The sequence below is a fragment of the Erythrolamprus reginae genome, chromosome 2, assembly GCF_031021105.1.
Source record: "Erythrolamprus reginae isolate rEryReg1 chromosome 2, rEryReg1.hap1, whole genome shotgun sequence".
NCBI classification, from domain to species: domain Eukaryota; kingdom Metazoa; phylum Chordata; class Lepidosauria; order Squamata; family Dipsadidae; genus Erythrolamprus; species Erythrolamprus reginae.
Genome location: NC_091951.1, coordinates 202,006,041 through 202,018,611, shown reverse-complemented (window position 1 = coordinate 202,018,611; position 12,571 = coordinate 202,006,041). Strand labels below are relative to the sequence as shown.

The following is a 12,571-nucleotide window of genomic DNA, read 5'->3' as shown; positions in this document are numbered from 1 at the left end:
TATAAAGCCCTTCATGGCATCGGACCAGAATATCTCCGAGACCGTCTTCTGCTGCACGAATCCCAGCGACCAGTTAGGTCCCACTGAGTTGGCCTTCTCCGGGTCCCGTCGACTAAACAACCAGCTCCACCCTGAGATTAGAACTGCCCCCACCCTCCCTGCCTTTTGTAAACTGCTTAAAACCCACCTCTGCCGTGAATAACGTTTTTTTAAAATGTTTTTAAATTATTAGATTTGTCTTGAATTGTTTTATTGTTGTTGTGAGCCGCCCCGAGTCTACGGAGAGGGGCGGCATACAAATCTAATGAATGAATGAATGAATGAATGAATGAATGAATGAATGAATGCACTAGATCTCCTCTATTGCAGGGTACTTTTTTTAAATCAGGGAACTGAATTACAAATCTGCATAAATTATATTGGAATGCTTACATTTGAAGCCTGGACCCAAAGAGCTGTAGCAAGAACAGTATTTTGAGATGTTACAGGACAAATCCTGTAACATTTTTAGTGGAAGTAAAAAACATTCCTCGGCCCTTTCTTTTTTTGACTGTCGCCAGTCCTGCTTTCTTTAAAAGTTCTGTTTGAAGGTCAGTAGTGTGCCATTGGTCCTGGAAGAAAACCTACTCCTTAATTCTAAGATAAAGATTGTAAGGGACTCCTTGAAACTGGAAGATCCCTTGTACATATTTTAAACAGGTGCATTAGATCACTTTCTCTCTCCAAATGGGGCATTGCCTCATTAGAGGTGGGTAGAAAGAGGAGTTAGACGAATTTTAAAGAACAAGGCCAGAAGTACTAAGATGAAAGTATTTCCAAAGTACATGCTGAGCAGAAAGTAACTAAATGGCCCCACGTATTGTCTGGGAGATGCTGAAAGAGTAGGAATATTGAACAGATGTGACCTCTGCCTTAGGAGGCTTTTTCTTGAAGTAAATGCAAGTGAGTAGTGTAACCCAAAGCCACTGTAGTGTATTGTAATTTGTCTTCCTTATGACATGAATACTTAGTGTCTCTAGGAAGGATGTCGGACATTATAGACAAATCTGCTTATGTGAAATAAAAGTTCAATTGGAAGTTTATATACTTTTCTGTTTTAACAATATAGCAGTAGCGTTTAGACTTATGTACTGCTTTACAGCCCACTATAAGTGGTTTAAAGAGTTAGCATATTCCCCCAACAATCTGGGTCCACATTTTGCCCACCTTAGAAGGATGGAAGGCTGAGTCACCCTTAGCCTGATGAGATTCAAACTGCCAAATTGCAGGAAGTAGCCTGCAGTACTGGACTCTAACCACTGCACTACCATGGCTCAATATGATTATAGGGAACAGAGACATGGATTGTGCTGCCCCTAATACTGCTGTCTTTGATACAGAAATAGTAGTACTGTGTATCCTGTCTAAGACAGGACAAGACACTTAAGCCGGATCGTGGTCATGAAGGCCAAAAGACAGAGGAGGAGAAGGAGTAAAGGAATGTTGCTTTCCTTGCAGATTGAGAAACTGGATCCCCGAGGAGTTCAGTTGGCTGCTCTGTTTATGAGTGGAGTGGACACGGCCCTTTTTGCCAATGATGCTTGCGGGCAGCCTGTGCCCTGGGAGCATTGCTGCCCGTGGATCTACTTTGATGGGAAACTCTTTCAAAGCAAACTGATTAAAGCTGTGCGAGAAAAAGCACCTCTGATAGACCTCTGCGATGGCCAGGTAAGCATCCTGTAGCAAGCAGTTGCTTCTGCTCCTGACTTACAAAATTGTGGCAGCATTTGTTTCTGGTTTTCATTCATAAGGTCCCAGTGCTGCCTACATGTTCTTCTCTCTTAGAAATCAACAGCAAAGCCATTTGAGAGGTTGATTTCAAATTCTTTATAAAATGATTTAAAAACAAAAACAAAAACACCCAACCAACAGCTTTACAAAATGCTGATATTCCAGATAATTTTGTCTTTCAGTTTTGTCTCCTTCATCATAGCTGAATGTGCGCTTTGAGTTTATTAGACTGCACACAAAGACAACAGGAGAAGTGCAGTGCTGTCATTCCCCTTGGCTTACAAAATAAGCCTTGGAGTAAATTGATAGCCCAGCTTTGTGACTTACCTTGTGCTTTAGAGAGTGTATTGTATAGGATGATCAAACTAACCCGTGGCTGGCAGAGAGGGCCTGCCGAGGATCCTGTCAGTCAAGGAACTCTGACTCACAAGATCCAGAAGAAGAGCCTTCTAGTGCAGTAGCACTAGCCCTCTGAAATTTCCTCTCCCCTGGGCTGTCCCAGCCTCAAGAACTGGCTCTGCTAGTTTGGGTATGTGTGTGTGTGTCCCAATGGTGGGTGATGTAAATCCCTGGAGGTGGTTACTAGATTAACCCCACCTCCCCTACTGCACTTCCTGCTTTCCCTCCACCCATGTTTTTCATTTCATATTCTCTACTTCCATTATTTTTATTGTTTCATTCCTTTACTTGTTGTTGCTCTTACATTTTTATCACCTTTTTTTCTTTTATTGTTGTAGGCTGCCAAGAGCAGCTCCGTATTTGCCAAGATGGGTGGCAAATCAATTTAATAAATAAATAAAGTGAACCTTGTTCATCTCTTGTTGATTTCAGTGAGAGCCGCAGGGTCTGATATTATCTGGATATATCCTTATTCCAATTAGTGTCAATTTATGGTGTGGTTTTTATTTTGTTTTGCTGTTGGCACTTGGCCCAAGTTGTGCCAAAGGAATATGCCTTAGATTTCTCATCAGTTGCGCTTCCTTGACTTTGGGGGATATTAGATAAGACTGCAAGAATACGGAGATCTTCCCAGAATTCCACTGGATACCTATTCTGTATGTTCTGTTTCTATTTGGTCTTGGTCAGACCGAGCAGGTGTCTAAAGTAGAGAAGATGAGGCAGAGTATTCTGGAAGGCATCAACTTCAACCGCCAGGCTCCTCCACCTCTTCTCCCACCTCCACCCTTTGTGCCCTCTATGGCAGCACCTTTTTATCCAATGCCTCTTTACCCTCGCACTATTGGATCAATGCAACAAGCAGCTCCTGGGAGGACTAGAGGCTTCACAGGTGAGTGACCGAGATCCAGGTGCTTTTACCAGACCTTTCATTCATATTTCTATGATTCTTGTATTTTGAGTGTAGAGTTCTAAACCACAAACTTAATAGTAAGTCTTCATTAGTGCAGTGTCACCTTGGCATGGAATTCTTGGGAATATTAAATGCTACCTTAATTCTCTTGTGACTTCCAGCTCAGTTGTATTTTTAATGTTGAAAGGATGCAATGTAATATAGTTAACCAAAGCAAACACGTGTGCACATGCTTTCCTCCTTCCCTGTCTCTTCCAACAATAAATTTGATTTACGGGCCCTAGATCTGAGGATAAAGCTAATCCCTTGTCCCCCTGTCCTTTCTTACTTTTCCTCTTGCTGACTGTGCCTTTCTTCTCCAGGACTCCATCCAATCCCACCACAAGGAGGCAAATTGGAAATTGCTGGGATGGTGGTGGGGCAGTGGGCTGGGAGCAAACCTTCTCGGGGACAGGGCTCCTTTGGCATGCAGGTGGTGTCAGTTGGAGGCCCAGGGAAAGGGTAAGTAGCACTAGACGATGGCTTTGATTAGTTGCTGCCAGCTTCTCCCTTCGTTCCTTACAACCTGTAGAAATGCCAGGGCACCTTAACTGCAGGCTACAAGTGCTTGCTTGGATACTTTGCTCTGGGATTATTACTATTTCAACAGAGCTAAAAGGAGAAAGATGGGAAAGGAAAACAGCAAATTAAAGCATTATTTCTTAAAGAAACATTTTTCTTATAGTGACCAGATTTGATGGAAACAATTCAAGGTAGGCTAAATGGCAATTTCAACTTTCAGTTGACTCTGTTTCCCATCCGATGGATGATGGAAAGGGGGAAAAGAAATAAATACAGCTGTTCATGTTCAATATTTGTATGTAGTATCAGTCTTCTGAGACTCTGACAAATATACCATGCACATAAAGGACCATGATCTTCACAAACTTTTTATCTATATCTCAATTGTTTCCTGAAAGTTGTTTAATGTGAAAAGCATCTTTATCTGACCATAATTCATATATATCCTGCATGAAAGACACTTTAGACGTCACTGTGTTTTTAGCTCAGAAAATGTATTTATTGTGAAGAGATAAATTATCCTAAATTCTGTGGGATGTTTTAATTATTTTGATCTTGTTCACAAAATGCTAATTGATAAAACAGCATACATCAATCAATCAAACAAACAAAGAATAAATAAATAAATCTCTTCTATTTGTGAACTTAAACTTTCAGCTTTTTCTTTTCCTCTTCTGCAGCCGTGGCCGTGATTGCTCTGGAAAAATCCCCAAAGTAAACAAGAAAGTAAACAAGCAAGTATGTCTCCCTAAGCATTGTGGACATTCATTTTATTGTAAATTTTATTGTAAAGAGTTTTCCTTCTTTTGCTCCTTGTTCTGCTACTGAGTTCGGTCCATCTCATCCACTATGCAGCAGACCCTTAAAAGGAGAAATGACTTTTGAAAACGTACAAATGCATTACAACAAAGGTCAGCTGCACAGCGATTGCCGACACCAGGGCAATCGGGAGTCTCTTCAGAACTACGATGTTAAGGTGTAACAAATACAATCCACCAAAATAATGCAAGATTGCAAATCTCTTGAAATACATACAGTATTGTAAGCTGCCTGAAACTATTTAGAAATGGATGACATACAAAAAAAACCAACAATCTAATGACCTTTGGCGATTTCAGTTCTTCCAGCTGTGTTTTTAGTCTTTTATGGCAGGCTTTGAGTCTTCTGCTCCCTGATCTTTTCCTAAAGCTATCCCTTGTGTTCGACAGAGCTTGACCGACGGAACTGCAAAGATGTCCGAGTTCAGCAGCAACGATGGCAGCAGCTGCAGCCGACCCCAGTCCCAGTTTAATGGGGATGGAGGCCCCCAATCCAGAACCAACGAAGATCCCACTGTTGGAGCATGCCCTTCAGCCGCATCACCTTGTGCCTTAGCAAGAGACACTGACTCATGCAATAACAAAAGCCCCTTTTTCGGGACGCTGGGTGGGGACTCTGAACGATGCCCGGAGAACAAACTTCCCTTCCCAGCTCTGCAGAAAGAGGAGTGAATAGATGCCGCTGAGGATCCAATTGGCTGGCAAATGGGAGGGGGGGGGGGGGTTTGTGGTGGGATGACAAGGTCTTGACCTGCCCAGGATAGGATGGGGAAATTCAGCCCTTCGACACATTGGCTAGAATGTAAATGCAATCAAGTGCTGGAATGGAATTATTAGCTAGGTAGGGCAGGGGCAGGAAGATGGCTGTCTTGATGGCTCACAATACAACATTGGGCTAATTAATCGAATTGTTCCACTACAGCAGAAGATCGAGTATTGTGAGGGGAAGCAGCCTACTGGGACTCTTGCCCCTGCTTTGGAGGAGAACATCCGCTTTTTTGCATTCCGCTCCTCAAATTTGCCACTGTGCCAATCGGATCCATAAAGGCGGCATTTTTTTTAAGTTTATTTGAATTTATTTTTGTTTTTTAATTTTATAGGGGGAAGACTTTTTAGGGGGCAAGAATTATGAATTCTGGATTTTGGGAAGGGGGATATTTTTAAAGGAAGAAAAAGCCAGGAAGGTTTTACTTTAAAAATGGGGCAGATTTTTCCTGCCTGCCTTGTTTAATTCCTTGCCAACTCCCCCACCATCAGGCCAAATTAGCAGTATTGCTTTGAGGGATGGTGATGTTGGTATGAATTAAGGGGTGTGTATGAGAGACAATGATTTTTAAGAGAGAAAGAGTAGTACCACCGCTGCAAATTGTACGCAAGATGCATATAGCAGTTGGTGTGTGCTTTTTATTATATATGAGAGAGAGAGAGAGAGATTATATTTATATATAACATGAATAGAGCTATATATAAATATGAATGCTACAAACCCGGAAGGGGTAAAAATGTTCCCGGGAGACAACTTGCGTTCCAAAGCGCTACATGTTTAAATGAATTAAAGGTCTGCTTTGCCAGTTGCCAGCAATTGGGTCCCATCCTCAGGTTGCGGCAGTAGATGAGGCAGGCCTCCTGATACCAGACAGAACACTTCTTATCCTTAAACAGACAAGCACTTACTGTTACAATTCCAGGACTGTGAGCAAATGGCTGAAGGTAGCTGGGGCTGTTAAGATGTGGATAGCCATCCAACCTGCAGAGATATCAATCCTAACCCAGAAACAGGGTGGGATTCTAGCTGCTCGTCATTAAAAGGGTGACATTGGGGGTATGGGGGGGTGTTGATTGCAGTTGCTCAGCTGGTGATTCTTTATTCATCTTTTCCAAGGGAATCCTACAATTTCAGTACATGATCTGGAATCTAGGATGAATCGGGCCTTTTAGAAATCACCCTGCCCATCCCCTAGGCATCGCACAATCTGCTATCAATTCTTATGCTGCTGATAATGGGGAAAAATTTCCAAGACTTTCTGAAAACAGTTGGTGGAGGTTTTCAGTAGTGTAACTAAACTCCATTATATACCCAAGTTTCTTTCCCATTTCCCTTATCCTTTGGGGTTGCCTAATTTGAATTGCACCTATCCTTTGCAGATGATCTTGTAGAATCCAAAAGCCTTGAATTTTGGAAACTTGGTAAATGCATTACAAATGTTGCATACTGAAGCAGATTTCAAATGCAGAATGTTTATATAGAGCAGGCAGTTCAAAGTTTTTGGTTTTTAAAAAAATCACATAATTTGGGGTAAGAAATAGAGCACTCTTTCAGTTGGGAAGAATTTTTAAATCAGTTTTTCAGCAAACATACGCGCACGTTCTGCAGTGCATGTTTCTGTCTAGTTTTGTACAACTTCTATGGCACGTACCTCAGATGACTTGAGTAATCTAAAATGCGTTTTGATTTTTAATTCTGCTATCAGTATCCCGCACTCTGAATGTTTCCCTTTCTGCTTCCTCCAGCAGAGGGGCACATGATCAAACCACTTCCTGGAACAATGGCTGGTTCCACTTCAAACCAAAATCAGAAAAGTATTCTTATATAGGTCAGAGTAATTATATGAAATTAATTGCCACAAGATAAATGTTGGTAGCTACGACCATAGATCCTTTTAGTGAGTGATTATTGGGCAACAAGTCATGATAACTAAATTGAATTTATATGTTCATATGAAATATTTTCTTAAATGTTAATTACTGCAGAAGTAAAATAGAATTGTGTTAAAAAGTGAGAGTGTATTATCCAGATTTTAAACAAATTTATTTGCCGTACTTTCTGCAAATGTATAAAAGGGTTGTTAAAATGGGTTTAAAACCTGAAACAGGGCAGGGTATCTTATTTCTACTGCAGGCTCCATTCCCCTTGAGTAAGTTATTCACCTACCAGAACCCAAAGTAGGACGCTCTGATCTGCCTCCACCCACTTAAGCTGCCAGATCATTCTCATCAAAAGATTTAAACTGTTTGCTTCACACAATTTTTGGAATCTATCTGTAACCAATTGGCTATTTTTGCTCTGCAGCTGTTGACTCACTCATTAAGATGAGAAATTTCTTATATTGCTCTAAGAGCAAGACCTTTGGAAATGATCCATGGTTGCCAGAAGGGAGGTAGCACCTGAAAACAATTATCCCTTATAGGCAAGAACTTGACAAGAGCCAAAGGAAAGAGTTGCTTTCACCTTTGGGGAAATAGCTAGAGCTGTCTAAAGGATGGGAGAGCATCTTTGTTTGAAAACTCATAGTAGTAGCCGGGGAATATGGGAAGTAGATTCTATTTTAGAAAACAAAGAGCTGCTATTTAAAGTAGTTTGTGATACAGAGTTTGAGTATTAAGAATAACTTGATTTATAAAAAATATTCCTGGTAGGTAAACTTTGGAAATATCAGATTTTTAAGAAATAATCAAAGCAGCACACTCTTCAGCTGCAAAAACTAATAATTCTGATTGGGTTGACACTCTAAACATTGAAAAGAGTTTTTGTTCTGCTGAATAAGTTGTGAAGAACTCGCAATTTGATGTCTTTCCTATTCTGAAGTACTTGTTCGAAAGTTAACAAAGAGAAACCATCTTTTCCTTTAAAAAAAAGTATATATATATATACACACACACACACACACACACACACACATATACAAATATATATATATATGTTTTCATAGATTTTCACGGGTATATGTATGTAGATTGTTCTGAGTTCGGGTTTTGCCCCGTGTAATATTTTGAATGTCTATGCGACGTTGCGGTGAAATCACATTCACCATCATCAGGCTGAAGTTGTAAGCTTCGTGCTGCTGTAAATATAATTAAATATAGTTAAAACTATATTTACAGCAGCACGAAGCTTACAACTAGACATTCAAAATATTACACGGGGCAAAACCCGAACTCAGAACAATCTATATATATTTGCAGAATTAATGGAACTAGCAATCAAGTCTTTTACAATCTTATTTTCTTTCTAATCTTTGCTGATAATTTAAAGCTAGTTGTCCAATGCAAAAATTGCCTTGAAGATTCAAGGCCAACTTTCATTCAGGAACAACTGGCATTCGATCAGTGGATTCCATTGAGTACTAATAATCTAGATTGCCTGGATAATTTTTTTTATATTTGAGGGATTTGTTTTTTTAATCAGTTATCCCTTCTTTTCCATTTCTCTTGGTTTTTTCATATTGTGAATTGTTGCTGTCCCTCAATTACATCTTAAATGTTCTACTTTTTTTTGCAAGAAAGTTCAAAATAAAACTCAGTTCTCTAGTAAGCAAAATGAATAAATAAATAAATCCCAATATACCATTTAGAATACAGTTCTTTTAGCCTAGGTATATAGGTAGCATCCTATATCTAGAGTTATAACAGCACATATTAATCCTAAGGTTATGAACTTACAGCATTGGATAGCATTTGGAGGGGAGATGTACATCTCTACTTCTTCAATGGAAGTTCCATCATAAATTTAGTTGGCAGCTATTATCTTTTGCTAAATGTGAAATCCAGATCTGAATTTTTCTACAATGGCCCTAAGATTCATGCTTTTATGATAGCAGAACAAGGCAGAAGTGTAAATCACACATCAAAGATTGGAGGAATCTGCTTCTTCTGGTGATATCCCAGCCCTGGTCTCAGTTGAAACAACTAAATTTGTAGAGACTGTGCCTCTCCATTGTGAAATGTGCTTTAATCTGGGCCTAACAAGGAAGTACCATTCTATTCCCATGATAAAGGATGGGAAAGATAAATACTTCGATTTAACCATCACATTATTTCATGATGCAGGTTGATTGTTTGATTTGGAATGGAACTCCCAAGTGAACTTTGATGAATAGCTTGACATCTTCCTTTGTGTCAACTTTAGTTTGACAGTATTCACAGAGGCAAGATTCTGTCCTAAAAGCAGCAAATGTCTGTGCAGCCAAATCTTTGCCAGTTCTGATGTCTAATTTCAGAACTACAGATCTACTTGCTTGTTAGTCGATTATGCAGGGAACTCTTGAGAATGGGATCAGTGTTTGATTGACTATATTGCAAAGTTAAAAAAAATAACCATTCTGGTCCAATCCCCATTTCTGAAGCCCTGTAGAATTCATGTGGTTTTATGGTCTGTTTGGGTTGCAGAAATTAATGAGTTTCAGGTGTAAACTAGTTCATTTTACAAGTAATATAAAAATATCACAGAGTTCTGTACTGTACTTCTATAGTGGGATGGAATATACGGTAAGTCATTTTGATTTTAAAAAAAATCCTAATTGTTCATATTAGCAGAGATTCTATAAAATGTAGGGGCCTGGATGAAATTTCAGATCTTGAAAATGATGCCTATATTTAACTTGAGACAGATTTTTTTTTAACATTTTAGAAAATGGTTGTGGAGATATGCATTTGACCATTTTATATCCATAACAAAATTCAATGTTTGAAGATTAAATTTCATTTAGTTTTGATCTGGAGTATGCAGACTTAAGTTAGTAGATAATGAGGTTTGAAATACTGTAATGTTATTCAATTTCCCTTGATAAACATCCTGGATAATTTTAAAGATGTAGATGATTGAAGCATGATTTATTTTGAGTTGCTTACTGTCTGCTGATCTAAAACAATAGACAGTATCACGCAGCTTTAAAATAGTCAGTAAAAAGTGCAAAGTGCTTCTCTAGGGACTGTAAGAGGGATAATGAAAACATGCAGTTCAAAGTCGTGTTGTGTCAGAGCCAAAGAGATGGATAAAAATACTGATTTTATTTCTCCCTTCTGGATCCAAAGAATCACCCCTTTCTCCATTGATATATTTAGATTTCTGAATGTAATTTTATTTTCACCTGTTGGTCAAGGCGTCTTTCACTTGCATAAGTTTATGCTTTCACTTACATGACCATTTATTAAAAAGCGTCTGATTCAATGTCCATTGCTCCACAATATGAGCCAGATGACGCAACCTTTTAAAATCCACAGCAAAAAGCAATAATTTGGTGAATTTTTAAAGCAACAGTGGATTTGAATGTGTTAAATTTTACTGTTTTAATTACTGCAGTTTCCCAAATTGGGTCAACCTAATATGGCTCCTGTCTGCAGACTTAAAATAGGAATCATATTGGAGGATGAAGTCATTCAAACTGGAGAAAGGTTTTGTAATTAAGCCTTTCTTTGAGAGAATTAAACTAATTTTAAGCCTAAATTTTAAGATAGAGCTGATTAATATCATTTGAGGTTCTATTTTTGCAAAATAAGTCTTTCTCCTAGGGACCCTCTTCTCTTTTGATCAGAATAGCCTGCCCCAGTCCACTGGCTAGGAAATTGGGAGATCTCAAGTCCAGCACATATCTTGGGAGGGAACCAGATTGAAAAAGGTTTGATTAGAATTACAGTAGGAGTATCGTGCTTGATTGGGTTGTGCTTTGAAAAACAGGTAAGGTCTTCATATTGTTGTCTTTATTTGGGGGCAAAAGAATGCAACTTCCCCATCTTTCTCTAAACTAATAGATGTATTTACAATAGTTACTAAATTTTTTGACGGATCAGAAATCAAATGTTAATACAGGTTACACTATGCCTTAAATAGTAATGTTAAAATTAATTTGAATTGAAATCCTGAAATGACAAACCGGTGTTTTTAATGAACTTTGAGGTCCGCTTGTGAAATCAGAAATCTGAAGTATTGCTTTGGAGTTGAGGCTTCAGATTTTAAAGATGCTGAACAGGTAGCCCTCAAACCCTTGTATCCAAATTTAAAAATCTCGTAGTGTTTCATTTCAAATGTCACTGCGGGTGAGTGTTTATCACTGCTGATCATTTGGTAAAAAAAAGATATTGTAACTTTAGCTTGTAAGTGAGCCTCCAGAAATCTGAATATACAAAGCATCTATTTTCTCTATACTTGCACTTCTAGAAAGCTGGAAACTTAATGAAATATAACCTGTGAAACTTAAAAGTTTTAAAATAGTCATTATGGATAATATGAAAGTATATGAAAAGGGAGGATTTTTTGTTTGTTTTGCATTTGTAAAAAAAAACTATGGATCACTGGAAACAAAACTTGCAATCAATTGCAAATGTCCAGTTCTTTGCAGTTGATTTCTAGGGAAATGTAACTGACCCAAAGGTTTTCTCAAGTATTTGTGAATCTTGGCCATTCCTTTTCATTTATTTCTGTAACCCTTTTGCCTGGTAGCCCCCATTTTGATGCCTTCCATTTGAGATGGACTTCAACTCCCATAATCCTTAAAGTAGAGATTACGGAAATCGAACTTCATCAGTTTTGGAGTGTTCCTTGCCATGGGATCCTAGTCTAGATTCCCTCTAGAACGGGATCTTTGGTATAGATTATGAAGTATTCTAGTGAATTAAGGCCCATTTACTCCATCTGTGTTGTCATGTGTATTAATTGCTGAGTTAGCATAATGTTGAACATTCATGGAAATAATCCGATTCTTCCCTACCCATCATCCAGTGAATCTTAAATTACCAATGTGACTAAGTGTTTTTCTGAGTTCAGATTGCAGCCTTTAAAATATAGGAAGACATCTCTTAAGCAGAAATATAAAATGAATCTTTTTGTGGCATTCAGTTGTAGTTCTGAACTTCTAAAGCCTATTTCCTGGAGTTCAACAACCTTTGTAAGGATTTGACCCATCAAATCATAGACATGGGGTTTTAGCATGCTTCCTTCATAATTTTGTCACCAGGGAGGGAGGGAAAGTTTAAAACCAACCTGTTGACCAAGATTACTTGCCTTTCTCTTAGGAGTCATTCATCCCATTCTGAGGCAGTACTGAAAACTGTGACTGTGGCTAGCAATTCCTAAGCTTTTGCTACCAGTTAACTTGGCTGGAACTCTTAAGAAAATGGAATATTCCAAATATACTTTCAATATAATATATACTTGAAAAGACTAGGGAGCCTTTTCAGGGAGGGAGAGCTTTTAGCTTTTTCTGGTGGGGTTTAGAATTCCACTTTCTTGGATTCAGAACCAAACGAGTGAACCCTTGGATCCCTGGGGGAAAGTGACAGACAAACATTATTACAACAGGGACATGATTCTTGTGGAGGGGAATGGGGGTATCCCAAT

General features: G+C 38.7%; 1 protein-coding gene across 1 annotated transcript in view; it reads left to right on the top strand.

The window, feature by feature from the left end:
* FAM120C (family with sequence similarity 120 member C) overlaps positions 1-7,234 on the top strand; it is a 28,182-nt gene extending 20,948 nt beyond the window's left edge. The window contains exons 12-16 of the mRNA XM_070741282.1: positions 1,498-1,707; positions 2,857-3,058; positions 3,442-3,580; positions 4,321-4,378; positions 4,849-7,234. Of these exons, the coding sequence (XP_070597383.1) occupies positions 1,498-1,707; positions 2,857-3,058; positions 3,442-3,580; positions 4,321-4,378; positions 4,849-5,130 (891 nt within the window). The 3' untranslated portion in view covers positions 5,131-7,234. The remainder of the gene's footprint in view (positions 1-1,497; positions 1,708-2,856; positions 3,059-3,441; positions 3,581-4,320; positions 4,379-4,848) is intronic.
* Positions 7,235-12,571: the final 5,337 nt, after the last annotated feature.